We start from the raw sequence: 25401 nt of genomic DNA on the forward strand, positions 1-25401 counted from the left end.
TCGGGCTGCTGCACGCATTGAAGTCACTTGTTGCCGTGGAACGTTTTGACGTTTGCGTGCGCGCGGGTGCCTTTTTTGACGTGAGACTACGTCTTTCGGGAACAAATTAGGGGTACATATTGAAAAACGAAAATCGATCTCATCGTGAAAAAATTTGTCATTTCGTGCTGAATTTACTAAATTTTAGCGTCAATCGATTTAGGCACTCCATAACAATTCATCACAATGAATAGAACAATATATTTTGTGAAACCATCTATCCAACGATCAATAATCAGCAATCTTTTCTTTCACACCCAGTGCATCTGCACTCTCGACCAGATTCTACGCGTCGTGTGAGGTGCGATGACAATTGTCACATCACCATCACGTAATTCTCCTTCCTCTAATCTTACAGTCGTATCAAGAGAGGCCAAACTTCCTGATTTTTCAGGATTCCCCAGACATTTTGGCACGTTCCCTGATATCCCGGCAAACACTCAACTTTGTCCGATTTTTCTGAAATGATCCTGATTGTCCCTGATTTTTGTATATTTCACTTTATCTGAATGAACATTATCTGTAGTAAATAAACAAAATTTTGAAATGAAAAAAATGGAAATGACAACTGTCAGAATAGCCTCCATAAGGAAAAAAACAGGAAGTGGGTTATATCCATGGTATAACCGCAAGGGTGACGTAGGACTATCGTTGATTTAGAGATCATATGTTTGAAGTTGAATCCGAATTCATTCTGAATGAATGAATATTTGGAGAACTTCGAAAACGAGAGCGTTACGTTTGGAGGCACAAGGTTTTATGCATCCAATATTGGATACGGAAATATCCTACTGATGGGGAAGAATAATCTTCAGAAGCTATCCTGTTAATTGCGATTGATTGAAAAATCACAAAACCAAATGTATTTGGTCACAGTGTTACATGGATAGAAAACATTAAAATAAACTCTTTCACATGAATGTAATTTTAAATTCCCAGAGGAACTGGCAGATTATTTTCAGTAACGATTAGATATTTCCACATTTTCCTCGATACTGGAAGCCCACCAGTGGTTAATGCTAACTCGATAACCATCTGTTAATAGCACTTGATTGAAACATATTTGGACACAGTGTTAAATGGATAGAAAACATTCAAATAAACTCTTTCACATGAATGTATTTTTAAATTCCTAGAGGAACTGGCAGATTATTTTCCGGATCTTTCTCGATGCTGAATGGCATCCAAACGGAAAGAGTTCCGCGCGTGTATGTGTGTGTGTGTGTAGCGGCTGTTTCGAGATCTTCCCGGGGAACCGTTTGTGGCATTACTCTCCTCCTGATGGATTCCCTTCTGGCCTAAGGTGCACAAACAGGCTCTTGGTGACACCGTTCATCCGCGCTTTCATGATAAATGAAGAGCTTCACCACAACAGCGACAACATGCTCCAATCGCTGTTCAATTAGAACTGAGTGGATTTCCAAGCGGCACTCGCTTATATACCGATTGGTGATTTCAATAGCCTGTTTTGAAAGCAAATTTAAGACTATTGAAACAAGTTTTTGGATCAGAAAGTAACAAGTATAGAACGCGTAGACATTTTATCTTTCGAATGAAGTGTTTATAATACCATTTCGTTCAGTTGTTTAGGAGCTATTAACGCTCAAAATCTCGGTCTCCGGCGTAACGCTTTCGTTTTCGAAACTATGATTTTACACCCCGGTATAGAAATGAAAGACGTAGTCCTACGTCAAAATCTCTCTGAATAATATAAAATTTGTCATTCGCTTATCATCTATCTATCCCGAAGCAAATCGCGTTTTCCAAGATACATGATCGATATTCATTAATACTTGAATTTGGTCTGAAAGAAAGATACTCGATCAGATAAGCACGCCCGAAGGCACTTTCAAATCGTAATATGTTGAGTGAAAATAATTTCTTGATGTTTAAAATATGCTTAACATTTACATTTTTTTTTCGCGGTTTTTTTCACGGTCACGAGTTCAATTCTCACTCCCGACATTCTTCCAAAAATGGGAGTAAAAGTGACGAACCAGCCAAAAGCGTTGAAAGTCACTATAATACAGATAAAAAAGAAACTTTTACTCAACCATTTGGCTATACATTTTCTGCTTTTTTCATAAAAACTAATTATTAAAATACAAAGTTATTTTTATTTTTATTTTTTTTTATTTTTAAAGAGACTTTGCCTAATGTGGCATTCGCCTCTGTATATTGATTAAATTTTATTTTGTGAGTTTACAGTAATTCATATCTGATTGTATAGTTTGATGTCTTTTAAAAATTTCAGTACTTTTTCTTCCATATTGTTGTTGTTACTTAAGATATCCCTTATACTGTTTGGTAGTCCGTTTCGTCTCCTTTCAATAGCGTATTTACAGCAATCGAGTAGTAAATGGTTCACAGTGTTTGGTTTGCTACAGATGTCACACATCGCGGGAGGTTTCCTCTCGAACAGATGCTTTTTGTTGAACCAAGTATGTCCCAGACGCAATCTGGTCAGTACTATTTGCTCTCGCCTAGTTTTTCTGTCCTTCCATCTCGTTATGGTACCTTTAATAAGTTTTAGGCCTCTCGGATCTGCGTTGTTCCAGATAAATTGATGTTTTTGCCACAAAATCCTTCTACACCAGCTAACTGCATCTTGTGCGGGAACCGAGGAACAAATCACCTCCGCATTTCGTCCTTCGCGAGCTATGTCATCCGCCTTTTCGTTTCCGTCGATTCCCTGGTGACCAGGAACCCAGCATAGAATGATTTGTTTATCCTTCATCTCTTTTACAATTTTTTGAATGAAAGGATGATGCAACTTCCCTTTTTCTATCTCCTGTAAGCAGCTTGCAGAATCTGTGAAAATTACGCTTCTATTTTGTATTTGCCTTGTAGCTTTCGCAATTGCAAAAGCTTCGGCGGAATAAACGGAACATTGATTACCAAGGCTTCCACTAAGCCGGTAGTTCGGGCCTACAATTCCAACTCCAACTTTGCATTGTGCTAACGAACCATCTGTGAACCAAAGGTCGTAATCAGCGTATTTTTTTTCCACTAGTGATTGAAATAATTTTTGGGCTATCAGACGTCCTTGACCTGCTTTGACCCGTTTTTTCAAAAACCAGTCGATTTTACAAAGTTATTATTCGATACAGTTTTTGTTTAATGTTTGTCACCATTTGCGAAAAAAAAAATCTTGTTCTTCTATTAAGTAGAATAGGCATTCAATGCGGAAATGTAAATTTTCAATTATAATTTTTATTCCAAGTTCTTTTATTCCACCTGCAAAGCACAAAAATTTCTGGAGTCTAGCTGTGATGTGCTATCCCATCGGCTGAACCAACTGGATATTGCACCTAAAGATTATCACAGTTTCAGGTTCCCGCAAAATTCACTTAAGGGCAAGAACTTCGACTCTATGGACAGCATAGAATAGCTTGAGCAGTTTTCGACAAAAAAGCAAACCCATCCTGTGAGGATAGAATTCTTAAGATGTGTGAAGGATCGTGAAAGTTTATGAAACAAATTGTGCATATAACATTCAATAAATGTATGTTTGCCTAAAAAAAGGAAGCTTTTGTTTTTACAAAAATCGGCACGCTGTGTATAATCGGGTCCAAAATTCTATATAATCGAATCATATATAATCTAGTCTGTATATACTCGAGTCCGACCTGTATACATTTTAGTGAGATTGCCAATGCAGCACTAGTACATATAAAATACAAATTTTCTGAGATTCTAATTCAAAAATTCCATTATGAGATATAAAAAATTTCAATAGTAAATCAATTTTTTGAGTAAGTATTATTAGCAGTGTATTTTTTCCAAAATTTTCCTAGAAAGTTTGTTGATTTTCCAAGAACTTTGTCAAACGTTATACTTCAATGCTATGATTCCTTTGTGATACCTTCTTATAAAAAAATAAATGGGTATTAAAATTGCACATAATACAACAAAATTATAATTCAAGTAGCATCCAGCGTTACATACACGATAACTTTGGAAATCAACCAGACACTGATGGTTGATGGTTGAGGATTTGGAAATAGAACGTTTTTTCAATACGCTGAAGCCGTCGAACTTTTTTTTTTTTGAAAATATTTCGAAACCGAGAGTGAAGATATACCGACCTTTCCTGTGATTGATCATGTTCCGCAGTGAGATATTTTCAAAAGGCAGCCATCACTGATACCTTGTGATATAGTTCTTCTGTCCATTGGAGCTTGACAGAAGAACTATATCACAAGGTATCAGTGATGGCTGACTTTTGAAAATATCATTTATTTTCTTGAATTTCTTTTTTCACTAGTAAGCAAACAAAATATAACATGAAACAAACCTAAAATGGCATATGGCGGCAATAGATGTTTTTATTTGAACATTTTTAGTTAAAAAAAAACTTAAATTGTCCACGCGGACAACAGGAGGAGGAGGGGTATAGTCAATGCCCACGCTTGTCCACGGAGGGAGAGAGGGCAGTCTAAAATTATGCTTTTTTTTTGTCCACGTGATATGTGGGCAGCCCCTAAGTAAACTTTTTTTGTAGTAAATAAATGGGTTTCATGCTAATAAAACAGATTTTTTCTCCGCAACGAACATTTTCGATGCCACTGATTTTTAGAAGAAATAGTACAGATGAAAAATATTTTCAACCCTCCCGGTACAGATGAAAATGTGGCAACACTGCTTCTCAGGGTTAGGGACGAATGAACTGCAGAAGCTTAAAGTTTCTATAATCAAATACTGGACTGGGCTGGATTTCATTTACCGCGCTTTGGGCCTTTTCTGGGCCACCAAATTGTTATCAAAGAGTTTATTAATGTAGTTTTTCCAAGACGTCCAAAATCAGTATGCAACAAATAACCTAACGTAATCTTACGTCAACTATGCGGTCATGTCTTGAACACAAGCTCCTACGGTTTATTTTCGATCGAAGCAAGCCTTGGCTTCCAACAGACACGCACAGAGCGCCTGAACAGACTGAGTTTTCGAGAGATTAATTATCTATTATATAAATTAGCTCCGAATTTGTGGATTTCTTCCTAAACGGGGCGTCACCGAATGTTATGCTCAATTTTGGCTAATTGCTTTCGATATGTTTAACGCCCAACACTTTTTTGATGCCCTGATTATAAGCTGATCTGCAATTAATCAAGCTGCTTTCCGTGCGCGCGGAGAAAACATTAGTTTAAATTTGAGCTCATTTTCAGTGATGACCAAACATTACAAGCACATGAGGTATCACGTATACCAGTCACGTAGCAAACTCAACTCTCGTTTTGTGTTTTGTGTTTCCAAAGGAGGTGACAAATGTCGGCTGGGTTCTGTCGATCGGCCCTAAAGCATGGCCCGAGCAACATCGTAACATCGTAACAAGCTCCCATTGTCAGCCGATTTTCCCGCCCATCAGTCACCGGGCGACAGAAAGGTGCGGACACAAAGTGACACCTATTTGTCACCTATTTCAAAATCTTCAGCTGGTTCGCTGGCTGTGTTCACGAAGCAGCACGTAGCCGCGAGGAAGATCTGCGCTATCGCAGCGAAAAAATCACGCAATTAACGTGCTTATTATCATGCAAAAAACGCGTGGTCCATCACCAGACCGCGCGCTAGAGGTACAAATTATGCTCGAAGCGGCTCATCATTCATCGGGGATCCTCTTCAGGGTCTTCAGTCGCCGCAGCACCCCAGAGCTCCCCAGACGAGAGAAGGAGGTGGATGTTGACAAAAGGAAAGACCGATACGCGAAGGCGTATATATTGTTCCGGTGACAGAGCTAACAGCTTTTGTGGGCCATCATCAGCATCATCACCATCATCATTATCCGGGCTCATCTCTCGGTATCGTGTAGGCGTCCCTCTCTCTCTCTTGGGTTGGAAAGTGTGTGATTTATCACCGGCATAATTTGACAGCGCAGGCATCCGAAACGTTATCTCCCAAATGGGTGATGATTAGTATTCACATGCCATCGCCGTTTAACCTCTCTCTGTCCCTGGCTGTCTCCCAGCCAAATCTGGGTCAAAGCACCGGAGGTTCAAACAAATAAATTCTAACTTGTAACCACTAATAATCGCGGCCAAGCGCGAGTCGATCCGGGCCGAACCGAGAGGCTGTTTACACGTGTTCAGCTCGGTGGTTCTCATAATAAAATACATGTTCTGATTGCGCGCACCTCCTGCGCGGCTCAACATATGCCATTTCCTTTCGGATCACATCTCGGCGAAACATGTGGCATTCCCAGCACAACACACATGTTTCGCAACGTTAACGGCACGAGTGCCGGGGGGTCCGGGAGGGGGAAGTAAAAAGAAATACCAGCGGAACGAAGCCTTATTACACAGCCCAGGGCACAACGCTGCTGGGGTAAGAAAGATGATAAAAATGCGAACAATATATTAAATCTTGAAACGTCACTTTAGTCAACATTTCAAACGATTTGAACTTACATCGATGACGGGACGGGACGGGAAGAGCACGAGGACACGAGGAACACAAGTGCAACCTGTGCAAACGGCAGCACTAACAGCAGCAGCAGCGGCAGCAGTTACCGCAGCGCCCTCATGTTAAGTGCCTTTTACTACTGCAACCAGTCAGTCAGTCAGTTTGTTCGTCCGTCCGTTTGTCCATCAGGTGAAATGAGTGCAAAATGCTGAAGAAAAAAAAAGGACTGAACGGCCAAACAGGTTTTCCTGTTTATTTTTCTTTAAAACGAATTAATATCAGACTCATAACCTCTCTTTATGCACTCTGCTCCGCCGACTCGGGCGACTCACACAGCACAAATCCTGTGGCTTTCGCGTTTTGAATTTATATTTATATTTATGGGATTTTTCTACTCGCCCCCCCCCCCCCCCGCCAGAACCCTTCTGCTTGGTCCACAAACCCACCGGAAAGCATCAGGAGGGACAAAGAACATCCACACAGGAAAGGAATTTCGAACTTCATTTCGGTTCACCACTTTTTTTTTTCACTTGATAGGTTCTCAAACTTCCCTTTCACCTTCGTTGTTCTGCTCTCTCTCTCCCGGTGAATTTGATGGTTATTTGGGACCCTGAGCGAGATTTAATCGCGCCGATTGTCGTTCAAGCTTATAAGCTTGAAGCGCAATCCTTGGGAACCGCGACGGGGATAACCTTTCTCTCTATCTCTCGAAAGCCTTCGCGTGTGTGCGCGCACATTAATTGGTTATAATGTATGTGGGATCCGCCGCCGCTTTTTTGGCTGTCGCTTTCCATGGGTTTCGCGGAAAAAGGAGTTAGCCTTTGAGTGAGCTACGAACGACAGACAGGTGAATGGGATCAGTTGCTTTTGGGGGCATTTTTTTTTTGTTTTGGTTTGTTTGTTGATTGTGCTGATCCAAAACGCCACACACTGTAGTCATTTCAAGCTTTGATTGACCATCTGACTCTAGACTCATTAGCGTATTTTAGATTCAAATCTAGTTCCAGCTCGAACGGTGTTCTATTTCAAGTAAGGTGCACTGGGGCAAGTGGAACCCCAAAAGCCATTATTTGAAAAATAAAGTGCCCTACTCTTCCTGTTTTTGATTATTTTTCCAAACGAATTACGGCCATCACTACTATAGTCAATTAGCATTCATACATGGAACCGAAAAATGAATTCGTCAACGAGATCTTAAGCTTGGCCAAAAATTATTCTTAAACCCCCAAAATCCACTTACCCCCTGATAGGCTGCAGGAGATGACTTTATAAATCTCGATTGCTTTGTGTCGAGTGTTGCGTATGGGATCCGGAAGTGCTTTGGTGCCGCTTCTATCTACATCTTGCCGTTTTACAGCATCCATAGTATCTGTCAAGCCCTGTCCACTGTATTTAGCAGGAGGCCGCTTGCGAATGTATGTGCGAACCATTCTTCTGGTTGCTGTAAAAGATTAAAAACATTCAATTCGCAACGTTTACTATTATGTATTCCACTTGACCCAACTACAAAAGCATGTGGGAAGTGTGGGTAAATGGGAAAAGGCCGATTTTTGTAGTGAAAATGCATTTTGCATCAGTTAATACAAAAAAAAGACATTTTTCAATTACCTAGTAGTGAAGTGTAACCAGATTTGCCGATGATCGAGAATGTTGTTCCACCGACAGCGTAATCCACTCTGATCTAGAGATGTGCCATCCGCTCATGAGCTGTTCATTCGAATCGCTTCATTATAGTGAGCGGTTTCGGATCGGTTCGCAATCAAAACAACGCAGCTCATCAGCTCATTACGGAGCTGTTGAGCTGATGAGCAGCTGAGCGGATGAGCTGTTGAGCTGTTGAGCTGTTGAGCTGTTGAGCTGATGAGTAACTGAGCTGATGAGCAGCTGAGCGGATGAGCTGTTGAGCTGTTGAGCTGCATAGCTGTGGAGCGCAAAAGCTGCAGAGAGTGTGAATCTTGAGACGCGAAAGAATTTTTCGTCTCCCGCGTTTTATGATATGACGTCAGTTTGTTTTCGTGTGTCCCTCTTCGTTCTTTGGCTTTAGCAGAGATGCCAGATAGGAAAAATGTTTTTGTTTTGAAGAAACTCAATCGTTCGTTACCAAACAAAATAATAAATATTATTATATGCTTGTAAATGAAATTACTATATTATATTGTTATTTAAACATGACTGTTGAAACACATAAACTTATTTCCGCGTGCTGAATCAAAACAATTCAGAAACAACCCGGCATAAATGCTAATGATTGATAATGGTCTTTTTGTTACTTTTGTCATCGCGAAGAATTATTTCTCGTTGCGCCTATAAGTGGATTTATTTTTATATACTTGGATGCAAAAAATATCTCGGTAGTTTTATCAAAAGACGTTGTGTTGGCCAATATTTCTGAAGGCATTTTATTTGGCTACTGCTGGTTTTTCTGTTGTTTAAGTTCAGCATATCCTTAGCATCTTCTATGTTGGATTTCAGCATTCAATTTTTGTTTTATATCATATTATTAGAATTCATATTAGTTTTAGTTTGTGTACAATTATATATTAAATTCGTTTATTTTTTTGCTTTCCGTCCATTATGAAAATGCACACTATAAAATGTCCCATGGTAGTTATGCAATTGTGTGGACAACCGCAAAATTCAACTGAGCTGAAGAGCTGTTCCAAATGAGCAGCTCTCTTGTATGAGCTGAACGGCTCTGAGCCGCTCACCATGATGAGCTGATTTGCCCATCTTTACTCTGATCGCAGCTGCAGAAATGCGGATGTAAACAAAGCGATATGTGGTTGCGTCTAGTAGTTTACAACGACTAAAAAGTACGTATTTGTTTATTTTATATTCATCCACTTCCAAGTTCCCCCCAAGTTCCATTTGCGGGTTTGTAGTATGCGTCGAGAAGGCTAACGTAGTTGAGAACTCGATTGTAATAATTATGGACAGCACCGATTTTTTCCAATCCGAAATGCAATTTAAACCATCCGTGTTAAATAAGCTAATGCCGTCCGAAATTATCCGATATAAGCTATAATATATGATTACCAAATGCGTTTCGATAGAGAATTTATAAGAGTGCAGCTGCTCATCAAACACGACATTTGCCCCTCAATCAACACTCAGTTTCAATTCATCCGAAGGAGGATATGAGCTTCGACCCTTGATGCTTGAAAATAAAAAAGACACTATTGGGAAATCCTTGTAATCAACAATCAAATTGATGAGTTTTAACTATTTAGTTACGGTCTTTATGAGAAATATGTGATATCAGCAGTACACTTCAATCTAGGATAAATTATTCCTTTAAGCTGTCTTTGATTTTATGAATTTGAATATTTAACGAGGTTTTTAAACATATATTCTATATGCATGATTTGCAGTTCTAATAGAAGATGGTTTATAAATCAACTTGATCAACGTCATCTCACAGTAGAAATGGCGCTTACGCCACTCAGTTTCCATGCTTTTACGGGTCATTTTTCCACATTTCTGCAAGACTTCTCAGTTTTTTTAAAGTATTTGGCATTCTTTATCGATCCATAATAAAAAAAAGTCAACTTTGGCGCTTACGTCACCTTGCGAGATTCCGGCAGTGTTTCGGTTTGGCATTAAATGGCTGTGTGTGTATTTCTATACGAAGCGATTTTGAACCGTTTTCGTAATTTTTCTTCCAAAACTTTACTGGTTTAATCAACCAAAATAAATCTTACAAACTTCTTTACGATTCTTTTTTTGACACCAAACCGCTACAGGTCGGACCCGATTGTATACAGACTCAGTTACTCAAATACCCACACAATACAGTTGTAGATCCGATTTTATACAGTGAAAGTCATGGGCTTTGAAGATTCTAATTGAAGCCCCATTTGGAACTGTTCAAAGTTATATTGCTAAGAAATTTAAAACAATCAAGTTTATTATGCTTTTTTTGGAGAAAATTTATATAAACTCCAAAGAAAATGCTAAAATTAGAATTCTTAAATTCTAAAATGTTTCTTAATTCCACTGATTCAAATGTTTACATCTGTTTCCAATGCCGACTTTTCTCATCTTTCAAATGGAATCAACAGCACCGTTCTCAGTAGCGTACTTTTAGTATGGAAACCAGAACAATGCGGGGCTCAACGTGTTAAAGGAAACAATAAAAAAAATTAAATTCTTTTGTTATATTCAAAAATTATATTTTCCATAAGAAACTCGGTAGGCATGAGAATGGATCGTATAGTGAATTTTAGTATCGCTAGAAAACCAGTTACCGTATGTTTAATACCGATCAGGGTGGTTCAATGCAGAAAAATTCAAATTTACTGATTTTTTTGCATCCTTCTCTTTAATTTGGCTTCAAAAATACATATCTGACCACAACATTTAGTCCTCTTACATCCACTCCCTATTTTGACGTAGGATTACGTCTTTCGGGAACATATTGGGGTACAAATTGAAAATCGTAAATCGAGTACATCTCGAAAATTGTCCAATTTCAAACGCTTATTGCTCAGTCATTTCATGATGGATTGATGAAATTTTTGCATCAATCGGTTCCGGCACTCCATAAAAATTTTTCATATTGAAGAAAATAATATATGTCATGAAACTAACTATCGAACAATTGAAAATCTTAACCCCTATCCTAACGGAAATACCCAATTCTGATTGGTCGAAATTGACGAAACATGTGGTGGATCCCTAACAGAGACATCAAAACCAAGCTGCCTGGGGGAAATCGGCATTACAAATATATGCAAGTCGGGGACATTTTTGTATTGCAAGTAGGGTGAGTGATAGGATTGTGAAAAATTTAGCACAAATGTAAAAGTAAAATTGTATATGGTAGCAGTTGTGTTAAATATGATTTGATATATGAAACGATTTATTTCAATTTTCATAAATAAAAACCAAAGTGTGTTCCCGCTTGAGAACGGGTCGTTTGGTTTAAGCTGTCTGTTTTGTTGTGTTCATTTTCACCCAAGGAAAGTTTAGACCCAAGGAAAGTTTCGATTTAAAATATGTTTTCTCTATATCAAAGCAATATGTTTTTACTGATGAGAAAAATTGATAATTGTGTTCGGTATTAGTAATTATCTTATATTACATTGGTGAGGTTTTTTCCCTTTTTTCCTTCCATACATATCACAGGAGGCATCTCGTCTAGGATCTCAGAGGGCGGTTTTCATCATATCTCGTTCCACTTCAGTATCTTCTATCTGATACGCCAACCACCGACTGTTTACCATCCTTCTGTCATTATTACTCGGTAAACACTGGTGGAGTGAACAAACAATACCCGACAACCAAACAAAGCAGCCCTTTTCAGGACCACCAAATCATTATCAAAGAGTTTAACGATGTAATTCTTCAAACATATTCATAATCAACAGATAGCCTAACGGAATCCTACGCCAAATATGCGGTCGTGTCTCGGGCACAACCCTCCTGTGACTTTTTTTTATAGTGATTTTAGCATTTTTGTATGAACAGTATCCAAATACTTCGATTGCTGTTCCTTTTCCAAACAATTGTTGAAGACATTACTGGAATTATGGTAGACGACTGCACAACGACGCATGAAAAATAGTGATCCGAAGAAGAAACAATTATCTGGAGTCAGTCAGAACGAAATTTTGACGGCATATGCCCGACCTTCGACAAGACAACAGTGATTCATACAACACAATCAATACATTCACTTGAGACGCTATCGCGAGCAACGCTCACACAGCCTTTGCAATAGGGCTGGCCAAAACGGAATGCATTGTCATGACATTACAGTACGTGTGTTCGAACAAAAAATGATTTCTTTAATTAGCTTCGTTACATCTTTTCCCGTAATCGGTTTCACAAGTTGCTGAATGTGTTCGGTTGATTGGTAAAAGTTGTAACTATTGATTGAGTTAGTTTTTCATAGTTTTCTCGGGTAAAGATAGAGGGCGCTAATTTTTTTAATATTTTTTCTGGAAAGCTGAGGATTTTTTACATAACATATCTCAGTATCAGAGGTGCTACGTTTTCGTTTTTGAGTTATTATTTTGCAAATTTAACATGTTTTAAGTCTTCGTTCAAAAATCCTCCAATCTTCCCGCAAGTATGATATTTTTTAGCTTATTGGCTTCAATTTAATATGTCGATCACCTAAATCGGTTCAGTAGCTCAAATGTTATGATTTTTTGCGAAAGATCATTTTTGGATAAAGGGGGAATCATGATCTTTCAAACCATTGGTGAATTTTGAAAACCCATATCTCAAAAATGAAAAAATAGCATCTCTGAAATCGAGATATATTATGTAAAAAATCCTCAGCTTTCAAGAAAAAATATTTAAAAAAATATAGCGCCCTCTAGTCCAAAGTCATGAAAACAATAAAAAAATTATTCAATAATTATAATTACTGGTCAATAATTACGAAAATAAAATCCATTGCTTTTGCAAGCTCAGTATTTTTTCGTAAAAGGCTAGCTTATTGGCTTTAATTCGATGTACCGATCATCTAAATCGGTTTAGTGATTCAAAAGTTATTAGTCATTTTGGTTAAGGTAAATGATTTTGGTTTGTCCAGTCGAAAATATGATCATGGTTTGCCCACTTTTTTGAATGCTCTAATTCAGCGCTCCGGTGTCAAATAAAGTATTCGAATGTTTCAAAACATATAAATTAAATTGTCTTTTTCATTATTTACAGTAGTTTCATAGTATATTTTTACGGAATCACATGTTTTGAAGGATTATAAAATACATCTTCTATTTGTGTCAATGCGCCCCTCATTCGAGCTAACTTTTAATCGATCACCAGATGATTATATGGCACGTAATCAGACCTTTTCTGGATTCTAACACTCACAAATATTGTAAACAACATGCTTGCACACCATTTGTGTCAGATTTAAATAGCTAAACCATTAAATTAACACATTTTGATGAACTCAATTCTGATCATGAGTTGTCCAATTCAATAATGTTATTTAGTCCACATGATTTCAATGGCAACCGCTTGGCGCGCTGCAGTATGTTTATTGTTTCCTTCGCAAATAGCAGAAATAAAGTTTCTCTGTGTTGAGTGTGTTGAGGTAACTCTTTTAAAATGTCCAAGAAAAGGCAATATTTTGGAGAAAGCCTAAATTATGAATGGATAAATATGATGACAGTAAGCAATGATAAATGCAACATCTACTTGTGAATTCGAATGTTTTCATTCAAAAATGGTGATTTCTAAAACCGAAAAAACCATGATCATTTTTTGGGCAAACCATGATCATAATTCCTCTTTAAGGAAAATCGTTAAAAAACATAAAAAACTGAATAATTTCAACACCTTATGGTAGTATTAGCAACTAGAGACTTGGGGTTTTTCAACAAACCCAAACTCGTATCGATTATGTGTGATTTTCATGAAGAAAAATCGATTTGCATTTACTAGTTGCGTAAAAACACCTCAAATCTGACAAACCAAGATCATTTACCCTAATAGTGGAAAAAATGATTTTTTGGACCTCCCTAAAATGGAAATGTGGACCCTAATAGGAAAAATACGGGTCTTATGTTTTGCCATAAAGAACAAAATTACCACTTTTCATGGACATCTAAGAACCACTATATCGGTTTGACATGGAATGGCTGTATATAAAACCCTAAAAAATTGCCCTTCGATTATATACCAAATTCGATTATGTATAATCGGGTCCGGCCTGTATCTCTTTTACTTTAGCTGTAATTACCTCCAAAGCATATTCAAGAACCACTACAAACAGTAGCGTGTCTGAAACCGCTCAAAATCTGGTTCGATTGTAAACTATTTTTTGTCATTCACAATTTCCCGAAATACTAAAATACCGGATTGACATGAACGAAGTGTCTTTTCTCTGGATGTCTGTGTCTATGCAATCTTAAATCACAGTAAACGCAGACGTTTTGGCTTCAGTATTCGCGTGGCTTGCCATGAGATCAGTGTGCATATGGGTGGCAAAATAAATTTTTCACATTAAACCCTTTTATCTTCCAAAAACTATTCATATTCTCTTGGAATACGAAAAAATGTGTGGATTGAACACATTTTTCTCACTGAGTGCTGAACAAGTTGATGTTAAACCGATGGACGATTCCCACTTTGATCCTCGGCGCGAAAGTGGAGAAAAGCTACAATAAACCCAAACCGTGTGTACCACTTTATTACGTATCATTGAGAAAAGCTGACACATGGCTTACCGCACACTCAGCGAAACACAAGAAAAAAGCCCCCTCAATTAAACGGAAAGCTCAACTCGACTCTGTGCCCTTCGAGAGTAGTCGGATTTTCACACATTTCCAACGTTGGCAGACAAGTCAGCAAGCCAGCGCGGATCTCTCTCTCTCGCGGGATTGGATTGCATTCATACATATTTTGACACCTTTTCCACGAAAAAGAAAGAAAGACGCAGAAAGAAAGTTGTCCGAGCGCGCGGTGAACAGCAACAAGTGTCATAACGCTTGTTCTCACGCTACACAGACAGCTGTCAAAAATTTGAGCAGGAACACGACCACGAGGGCAATTGACCAAGGGGAAAACTAATCCGATTAGCTGTGGTCTTCGTCGTCGTCAGAATGATCCTTCACGATTGCGTAGCCCGCGTAACCAAAAGACACGAAGCCCAGCAAAAAAAAAAACTTGTAAAAATGCTCGAAACGAATAGCTTTATCAGCTGCTGCCTACCTGCCAACCTGACATGCCACCTCGCACCACGGACACACCACTTGTGGTTTGTGACGTGTGATAAAATTGGACCCGCGAGCGGTGGTGGTGTTGCCTATTTTCGTGACATTGTTATGATAATGTGCCCCTATAATCCCCACTCCTCTGAAAAGCACAGTGGCGGCCGCAGACTCAACCGCTTAATCGAACCATGAACCGTTATTAATGCGACAGTCCCGCGCATAACATTATTAGAGTGGCTAACGATGATAGCGAAACAAAAGGTAGCACAGCTTCTCACACACTTACCACGCGCGCGGCGGGGTAAGGAAGGGGTGAGCACAACGAGGAGGAGGATTCCCGATACCCGCCCGATGGACCGCGCCGATGGCAGTGAAATAATTAACATAAAAATTTAATTTGCCTCTCGAAAAAAAATTGCTGAATGAAACCTCTCTATCTCTCCTCCAGTGGGATCTTGAAGGCGGATGAGGTGACAAGCGAGCTTTCGAGTGTGTGTCGATTGGGAGAAAATAGAAAACAGTTACTAATCCTGGTTGTTGGACAGCTTTTTTTTCTGTCTCCTGTCGGGAGTTAATATCATATATGTTTGGTTGAAATTTTGACAGCCCCCGTCGAGGTTATGTTTGTTTGCGGAATAATCGCAGTTGGCGCTTGCCGAAGACGATGATAAATTATGGCTTAGCGTGAGTTTAGCATTCTGATGATGGTCGGAATGTGTACCCAAGTTGGGGGATTACAGATAAGGACGCTTACTACTGACGAGATAAATGACGGTTTCCGACGGTTTTTTTTCTTTCTCTTTTTTTCGATGGGCAATATAATAAAACCATGAATTTGAATAATATTTCCATTCGGTGGAAACTAATCGAACCCAATTTCCTCCCATCTATTATTCCAGGAAGCGAAGGACCACTGCACCTCGTCGCCCTGCATCGAGGGCCGTTGCTTGAACACACCGGGTGGTTACTACTGCCACTGTCCCCCGGGGCGTGCCGGTAGGCACTGCGAGTTCCTCCGGACGCCGTGCGCTTCCCCACCCTGCTCTAACGGTAAGTACTTCCACACACACTCACATTCCCCACTCAATAGGTGACAATCACCCGACTTCGTTTGGGCGATGAGATTATGGCTGTCGCATTCATAGCAATACAATTATTCATTATAATATTTCATCGACGATGCCTCGCACGCACTATGGGAGATTTCCATACAAGCAAGCGGGCCAAAATATGTCCATCATGTTTTCAACACTTGTGGTATTTTTGCTACTTGTTATGATCGAAACAAGTTGCGTAAGATCATCTGTGACTTTATTACGATAGAAAAATTGCTTTTGATCAACTCTAATGTGTAAGGAACATGTATGTCAAGCTGACAGTGATAACGATGACAGTGGTACAGTGTCGACGACTGGTGGCGACTTTCAATCTAGGGCCAATTTGGATCCCAAACTCGATGTTTACAAAGATGTCCAATTATTCGTGTCGCATTTCAGGTCTGTCCGATTAGCTAGATGTCGAATTAGTTGTAACTTACTGTATATACAGCGATTCTATAACAAAAAAAAGTAAAAAAAACTTTTTAAGTTAAACGGGTTCATTGTGATTAAACCTACTAATAATACAGATAATGTACTAAAAGCTACAAATTTATTAGCCAAGTAGCATTTTGTAGTTATTACCAGAGAAGTCAACCTTCCTAATTTTTCAGGAATTCCCAGACTTTTTGGCAAGTTCCCTGATATCCTGACGAACACTTAATTTTGTTTTTTTTTCAGAAATGATCCTGATTGTTTTTTTTCTCATTTTTTTACTTTCTACTGTGTCGGAATGAGAATTGTCCGTTGAATATAAACTGGGAACCCTGTCAAAGTTTACTCGGTTGAAAATGAGAACTGTCATAATAGCTCTTCCGTCTGCACATGTGTAATGTTTTCGTTAAATTGAATTCTCCTGGTACAAAACTGTACCTACTTTTTTTTATCAATGATTGTCGCAAATCGACTTAATAAGTTTTCCCAGCGTTAAAATTCCGTACAATTTCCACTATTCATACACTAATGTTTCGAGGCTTTCCTGAACAGTGCTAGATAATTTCACGAAACCAGGATATCCGATGAATTTGAGAAACAGTAACGAGATTGAACTTGAGACTATCTTCAACTAAGGAATGTATCGGAAAGTAGTCTTAAACATTTAACTCGTTATTACACACAAACGAGTGAACTTTTGTTTTGTCGTGTAATCAGAGCACGCTTTGTTTACATGTTAAAAATCGAAATACAACTCATTTAGTCGCTGTCATGAAATTGTTCTCGAAATGTCGCGGATTGATTTGGAAACTGAAAAAAAAATTCTGCCCAATTGGTGCACCGAAAAGGATGTTACGCACCACAAAATAGAAAAAAAATCTAAGTTTGTCCCGAAAGTGTTAAACGAATCGTTGCAATGTTCGGTAATGAGTGTTCTTTCGAGGATCTCAGCAGAAGTGGACGAAAACCCGGACCAAGTAATCCCGAATTGGACCGAAAAGTTGTAAATTATATCCAGAAGAACAGGTTTGCATTTATTCGTGATTTGGCCAAGAAGTTCAAAACCAGTGTTGGGATGATTCAGCGAATTAAACAGAGACATGGTTTGAAGGCTCGACAGCTATATGAGCGTATTTTAAACAATCCCAACCAATGCGTTCTCATAGATGACGAAACATACATCAAAGAAGATTCCAGAACGCTGCTGGGACCTCAATTTTTTACCAAATCGATTGGAGAGAGTGTACCATTAGCGGATACGACTGTTGCGATGGAAAAATTCGGCCAAAAAGTGTTCGTTTGGCAAGCCATTTGCACGTGTGGCATGCGATCGTAAACTTTCTTCACAAAAGGGACTATACATGCTCAAATTAATGGGGAAGAATGCTTCTAGTTTATAGAACATTATGCCAAATCCACTCTACCACTCAAAAAACAACATCATGGTCGTCGAAAAAGACCTCAACCCTTCTAACTGTCCCCAGCTGCGGCCAATTGGACGTTACTGGGCAATTGTCAAGGCCCAGTTCAAGAAGGAAGGTACAGTGTCTCACTTTTTTAAAAAACCGGGACCGAAACCGCATTATACAGTTTGGAGAGTATGGAAAGGTCAATGTCTCGGGAATAATGCGGGAGCTTAACCTTCCCATATCGAAAAGATCGAAAAGTGTATCGCAAATTTTACGAGGATCTGGACATTCGTTTTGCACTAAAAAGGAGAAGAGACCTAACCTTACCCCAAGGCACGTACAAGCGAGATTGGTCAATTTAGATAGTCCTGACTGCTGCGTGTATTTTTGGTATGCTCTTCGATGAAATCCTCAGGTGAAATTGGACCGGTGCTTTGGTGGAGGCAGTCTTATGATATGGGGCGCTTTTTCAAACGGCTCCAGAATCCGTCCGTCCGAATGAAGTAAGTGGTCTGCTTTTCGGTTTGGGATTTGCTCTGTTATGTTATGGTATTGCAGATGCTGAACTCGGCTGACTTGATTTTGATGGTTAACTTGATTTTGAGAAATAAACTCGGCCTGGTTTGCTTCCGAAATTGTACTGTTTATTTCCTCGCTATCATGAACCTTTTGATTTGTCTAACTCGATGTAAACTAACATATTGAATAAGAATTTGGACTATATATATACGAATTCTTATTCTAGATGAAAATTAAACGGACACGAAAATATCTCCCCTTCCTACTCAGATAACCGAAACCGCATCGGTTATCTGCCTGCCTATTTGCTGCATAAAGTCATCCCACGGTTTCCATCCTTTGCTATCGCTAAAGGGACTCAATTTGGTGAAGATTTTACGATCTCATTATTTGCTAATTGCCAGCAAACGAATCCCTATCTATATTTTCCTGTTCATAACCTTCACTACGCCACCCGTGTGGGATCCTAAACAAACAGTTTTCGTGGAGGCGATCTAGCGTAGTGGTAACATCCATACCTCTCACGCTAAAGGTCACGAGTTCAATTCTCACTCCCGAAATCTTCCAAAAAAGGAAGTAAAAGTGACGAACCAGCCAAATGAGTTGAAAGTCACTATAATACAGATCAAAAAAATTAAAAAAACAAACAGTTTTGTTTTTTTTTGCACTATTCCTTCTCTGCTCTGCGCGTCATTTCATGCGCGAAATTTAGAATTCGCTTTTTTGGAAAAAAAATCCATTTTTTTGCAATTTTCCATCTTCATTTCTCGATTTCTCTTTCTATAGGAAACTAGCTCACCCGGCAAACTTCGTCCCGCCTAAAATTTATTTTTCGTTATCACATCCACGTTTTCTTACTAAGCGCTGTTCATGGGTCCAATCGCAGAATTATTGATTGATTGATCTTCTAATCTACTCTTAAAGTTACCTTTTACTATAAAATTCCTAGTACTTCTACCAAAACTCGAAATAATAATATCAGATTATTTTCAGACACAATTCTCGTTCAAGATTTTTCAACCACTTGCAAATAACATGTTTCTCCGTCACGTTACATGCCAAAATATGGTTTTAATTGCTTGATTGATTCTCGAGTAATGCAAAAATTTGTGTTTCATTTGAATGGCAGCTCCCTCTTAGAGGGGTGGAGTGTCTAACCACCATAAAATCATTTACTGCACCCTTAAACCTCCATATGCCTAATTTGGTTAAATTAGCTTGGTTAATTCTCGAGTAATGCAAAAATTTGCGTTTCATTTGTATGGCAGCCCCTCCTCAGAGAAGGGGGAGAGGTATCTAACCACCATAGAATCACTCATTGTACCCTAAAACATCAATATGCCTAATTTGGTTTCATTTGCTTGATTAATTCTCGAGAAATTTAGAAATTTGTGTTTCATTTGTATGGCGGCTCCCCCTTCAGAGAGGGGTCTTTATGTCGATCGGTTCACTTGTTTCCGAGTCCATAAGAATCAGACAGACAGACATCACTCCATTTTTATATATATACTAGCTGACCAGGCAAACGTTGTTCTGCCAAATAAATTATTTCTAGTGAATATTTTGGGTGTTGAATAAAACACACTAATGTATTGTAAGTGTGTTTGAATATTTTAACGATCTTTAAAATAAATCGAATGTGACCGATAAAAAAACGAATTAAATAATTTGAACGAAAGGTTATATGATGTTTCTTGGTGTATTTCATTAACGTAATTGACATGTTTGATCTCTTAAAAGTTAAACGTCAACTGAAAAATGTAATATGTAAAAGTAAATGAAATATAGAAAATCAATATTTATTGCTGTCTCCTTGTTAGAAAATACGTGCATGTGATTTTCAACATGGGTCAGTTTATAACAGCTTGGTCTCGTTCATAAATTGGAAAACAGCGATACGCCAGCTAACTTCAATGGAGCTGATTAATCGGCCTGTTTGGAATCGCGTTATTTTATCGTTGTCATTCAATCGAGGAGTATTCACATCGGTTATCTAAGTTTGAAACACAGCCATATTGCTTCCTTTATTCATTGATGTTTTTATTACTCTTCACCGATTTGTAGAACTCAATATTCATATATGCATATGAGTGATCGGATTTTACAATTCAATCGAAATCGACTTTTACATAATAATTCCATAATTCCATAATTCCGGAAATAATTCTAAATTGTTGAAATTTGAATGAAAATTATTATTCGATTTCGTTTGGATGTTTATTCCACCCGAAAAACCATTACTATTTTTGCTTCATAGAAATGGAACATGGAGACCAATGTTGTTTACGTCGAATTGCGTGGCAAGGTTGTCACATTTGCTCAACTCGATTGGACTTGAGCTTGAACAGAATGCAAAATTGCGCTTTTTCCATTCAACAGAATACAACCAACAATATGTGGGGACGAATACGATCGAACTTCATTTTGTGTTTGAACACACGCGCAATGTCATGACAATGCATTGCGCTTTGGCCTGGCTATAACTAAAGCTGTGTCGGCGTTGCTCATGATAGTGTCTCGTAAGTGAATGTATTATTCCTCGCGTCGCTTTTGTTGATTGTGTAGTAAGAATTGCAGTCGTTCAATCTCTACCTTCGCGTATATGTTTGTTGGCACAGCTTACGATATCTTGAATTGGCGTTTCTTAACCATGTCAAATCACCATATGATAAACATAAAAATCCTTCGAGCGCGCCATCTGTTCGTTTCGTCGCATGTTCATAAATATTAAATCAAAATGAGAAATGATGTTCTAAATGAATTAAGTATCTGTGACGGGGTCTCGTTGGTCTAATGTTTATGCAAGAGATTTTTCGTTAAAGTAACCCTTCTGATTTGCACTGTAGTCACGCGTATTCTTGAGCTTGCCACTCCAGAATACATTCAAGGCTTGTTCGTCATACAAATCTCAACTATTTACTAATAAAAATGACGCAAGTAGTACTACGTTGAGAAGGCAAACCTTGGGAACGTTAGTGCCATTGAAGAAGAACATAGCGAGGGTCGTATGAACGGTGTGTGTCAACGATGAATTCCAGATTATTGTTTTTTCTTCGCATTAAATTTCTCGTGTCACCGTGCTATCATGATTCCAGCAGCGCTTGTGCTTTGGATCCACACACGTGCTCTCCAGCTGATGTTTTATCAGGGTTGATGGCAATAGCGTGATTGTCATTTTGTAATCCGAGCAAATGTGATTTGAAGAATTTCGATAACTCATTGTGCTCATTCAAAAAGGCTTCCAGCTCGTCGGAGATGCTCCCTGCTTTAGATGAATTGATGTTACTTGTGTATTTGTAGATGGATGTTCAATGAAGCGGGCGTTACGCCATCAGTCATTGAACAACTTAAATGAATTCGTTCTGTTGAAAAAACGAACAACGGTTAAATTATTAGAATATTTTTGACACAAAAATAATAAAATCGCAATTAAAAATAAGGAATTGGGGTCAAAATTTAAGGTTATATGTATGGTATGAAGACAAATTTTTGAAAAAAAATATCCAGATCTTTTTTTCTGCATAGAGCCACCCTATTCGGTATTAAATGTATGGTTATTGGTATCCTACGCGGTATCATTATATTATATATATATATATATATATATATATATATATATATATATATATATATATATATATATATATATATATATATATATATATATATATATATATCAATTCTCTGGTTTTTTTCCGCCTGAGATCCCCTCTCTGAAGGGGGAGCCGCCATACAAGCTCTTAATTTGGCATCGGGATCGTTAATTTTTACAAGCGAGCCATCGAGAGGGATGTAGAAAATAGGCCGATGCCGAGCCATGCATCTCTCCTGGGATTCGATCACAGCCCGGCCCGTTCTCGGGGGAACGGTGTGTGAACGTGTAAATTGAATTTGTCCCAAATCGGCACGGATTGGTAAATGAGACACGAATTAAGGGTCGCCCCCCCCCCCCCCTTTTGGGAGTTGCGATCGCGCCCAGAGCTTCGAACTTCGAACCGTTGCTCACCTGTGACGGGAATGTGTATCTATTTGAACCCCGGCACAGCGGGGTGCCCTGTAAGATGGTTTGAAATCGTTTAGTTTCGCCGGAGTGGCAACATATTTATTACATTTTCTGCCAGCCGACAGAGCGTATAGCGCATAGTGTTCATTTCGCCCCGCGTTATTCTCAATTATCGAGCCCGAACATTTCGAAAGCGAAAACACAATCAGAGCTGTCTCCGCGGGAGGGATCGACGTCTCCCTGACCCGGTCTGGGTCTGGCTCTGGGTCTGTGTGGGGCAATATGTTTCCGATGTCATGTTCGATCGCGCTTGGCAGGGAGCAAATTACAACTCATGTTCTAGTCAACGATAGCCCTGCCATCGCGTTCAAGTTCTTGTGCCCCTTCAGAGATTGAGAGATACCTGTAGGACGCCGGCGGCAGCGATGGAATGGCCCTAATCCACCAGGAACATGCCACGGTGTGCGAGCTGCGCGCGGGTGAAAGTATCCCGTCCAGCCTGGATTAACAACTGACGACTGACGGCGGATAATGAAGAGATGATTTCAGTGTGTGTGTGTGTGTGTGCGCGCGTAAGCCACATATGGCGGCCCCGGCTGCAAATGAAATGCGTCGACGACGATTGGATCGTGATCGACAGATCCCATCTCTAATATTGACACACCACCTTCTTCACCACGGTTCACCTCCAGTGGCTGTGGTTAACCCCAGTGGTGAGCGTAATGATCTACGCCTTTGTTTTGCTGATCGGATTCCAGCGAGCAAAAAGGATTGATTGTATAATATTAAGTTGTATGTCAAAACTGTGCCGCTCTTACTGCCGCCATCGTCTTGTTCATCGAGTTCAATTGAGGCGGCAACAGCTGTTGGCCAGAGCTTTCACGCGCGCGCTGATTGGGCGTATCGATCAGCAACAGCAGCAGCAACACAACTGAATAATAAAGAGAGACGACATGTCAAAAAATGGAATGGTCTGATTACGCCACTCACGAATTCCGAACTCCGAATGTGAGATTGTTATCGCGCTGTTGCTGCTGCTCGTTTGGGCCTCCAAATAATTCACTCAACTCCACGCGCAAAGCGATTGTTCCACGCGGTTGTTCTGGTGTGACATGTGGGAAAATGGCTCATTGGGAATCTAAGCCACTCGCGTGATCCAACAAATTGACTATCGATCATCATCGTCGGACCGATGGGACCGAACGGTGGGACTCTATAAATCAATCACTGTTTGCGTTGTGTTTGTCAAGGAAGGTATGAATGAGAATGCGGTGAACTGCGCGACTGCGCGATAATTGCTACCCACACGCGGTACCCTCTCCGAGGGGGCCGTAGATTTTCAGATTGTTATTCACGAACTTTCTGTTGGCGAAAGTATTGCACTACTTCCTGTTGCTCCCTAAATTGATTCCGATACAACAGTTACATTTGAGACATGATGTTAAAAAAAGTTAAAAAATAACGGAAAAGAAGTACATCCACCTCTCTGGCTCCTATAGTTTTAGTACTTCGTGTGAACACCTTTGGCTCCAATAACTGTTCTTCATCGTTGTGGCATCGACTCAACAACCTCGATACTTTCGTGTAGCCGCAGGTAGTTTTCGCTTCAAAATGTCCAAATAAACCTTCTTGGTCATGGATCCATCGATGCACTCAAGTTCTCCAACGCCGGATGTAGCCAAAGATCCCCACACCATGACTCTATCTGCAGAAAACAATCAATGTCATGCTCAATTGGTTGAAAAATCAATGTTGGTAAAGTAACTCACCACCGCCATGCTTGACTGTAGGCCGCAACTTTTTCAAACTTTCACCGGTTTGCCACCATTTTCTTGTGATTCAATCAGATCCAACTAGCACTAGTTTTCGTCGGGAGTGAGAATTGAACTCGTAACCTTTAGCGTTAGAGGCGCGAATGTTACCACTACGTCAGATCGCCTCCGATTGTGTTGGTTGCAACTATAGCAATCGCAGTGGAATTAATTTTCAATGCGAACTCATCGAACTCATCGTGAAAGTTGAATGATCGATTGGAAAGTCATCAACCACCAATAAGCCAAAAATCACTCCTAAATTCATACATAGTTTCTCCTGCGGAAAACAAATTATAATAAATCATTTGTTATTCCGGATACTACCTTAGAATGCATTGTATTGAATTATCTTTTTAGTGAAAAGCGCCATGCCTTTATGGAATTTATGGATTGATTTTGGTTCTAGCGATAAACAGGCTGGCTATATGCCGAAATTTGTGTTCGTATCGCCAAAACACTCAATGCATCTCTTCTTCCAGACGCGTTGGCCGTAGAATCACATAGGGGTGGGGCTTGCGATGTAATGTTTCGCTTCTCTTCAGGCTTCCATTGTGTTGAGCAAACTCGCTGTATGTACCAATTGCATTTGGACAGGAAAGGATAGCAGACAATAGCACGTTCGCTTTACCTTCTTTACAGCCAAACCTGGTTGCTAAAACGTATGGCAAGGAAGATGCAAGAGTAAGTGTTGACCGAGTACAAAAAATGCATTTTGATGGACGATGAAACATACTTAGAAACTGGTTTCGGACAAATAACAAATGTTTCCGTGGCAAGCGTATTGCGAGTAGGTTCAAATTTGTTCTCACAGATTTGCAGTTGTGGAGAGAAGACAAAGGTTTTCATCACTGGGGCAACACTGAATGGAAAAGTCTACAAGGAAGAGTGTCTCAGAACAAGGTTTTGCCATTAATTCGATCACACAAAGGTTCGGTGAAGTTCTGATCTAACTTGGCAAGCTGCCATTACAGCCGGGATGTCCTCAAGTGGTAAAAGGAGAACAAGATCGATTTA

The 25401-nt window shown here is 39.4% G+C and overlaps 1 protein-coding gene across 1 annotated transcript in view; it reads left to right on the forward strand.

Annotated features, from left to right (window-relative positions):
* The window catches only part of LOC129766974 (protein serrate), a 162466-nt gene that overhangs the window by 113864 nt on the left and 23201 nt on the right, over nt 1-25401 (forward strand). Inside the window, exon 13 of the mRNA XM_055767572.1 lies at nt 16010-16160. Coding sequence (XP_055623547.1) covers nt 16010-16160 — 151 coding nt within the window. The remainder of the gene's footprint in view (nt 1-16009; nt 16161-25401) is intronic.

This window comes from Toxorhynchites rutilus, chromosome 1 (assembly GCF_029784135.1).
Source record: "Toxorhynchites rutilus septentrionalis strain SRP chromosome 1, ASM2978413v1, whole genome shotgun sequence".
Taxonomy (NCBI): Eukaryota; Metazoa; Arthropoda; class Insecta; order Diptera; family Culicidae; genus Toxorhynchites; species Toxorhynchites rutilus.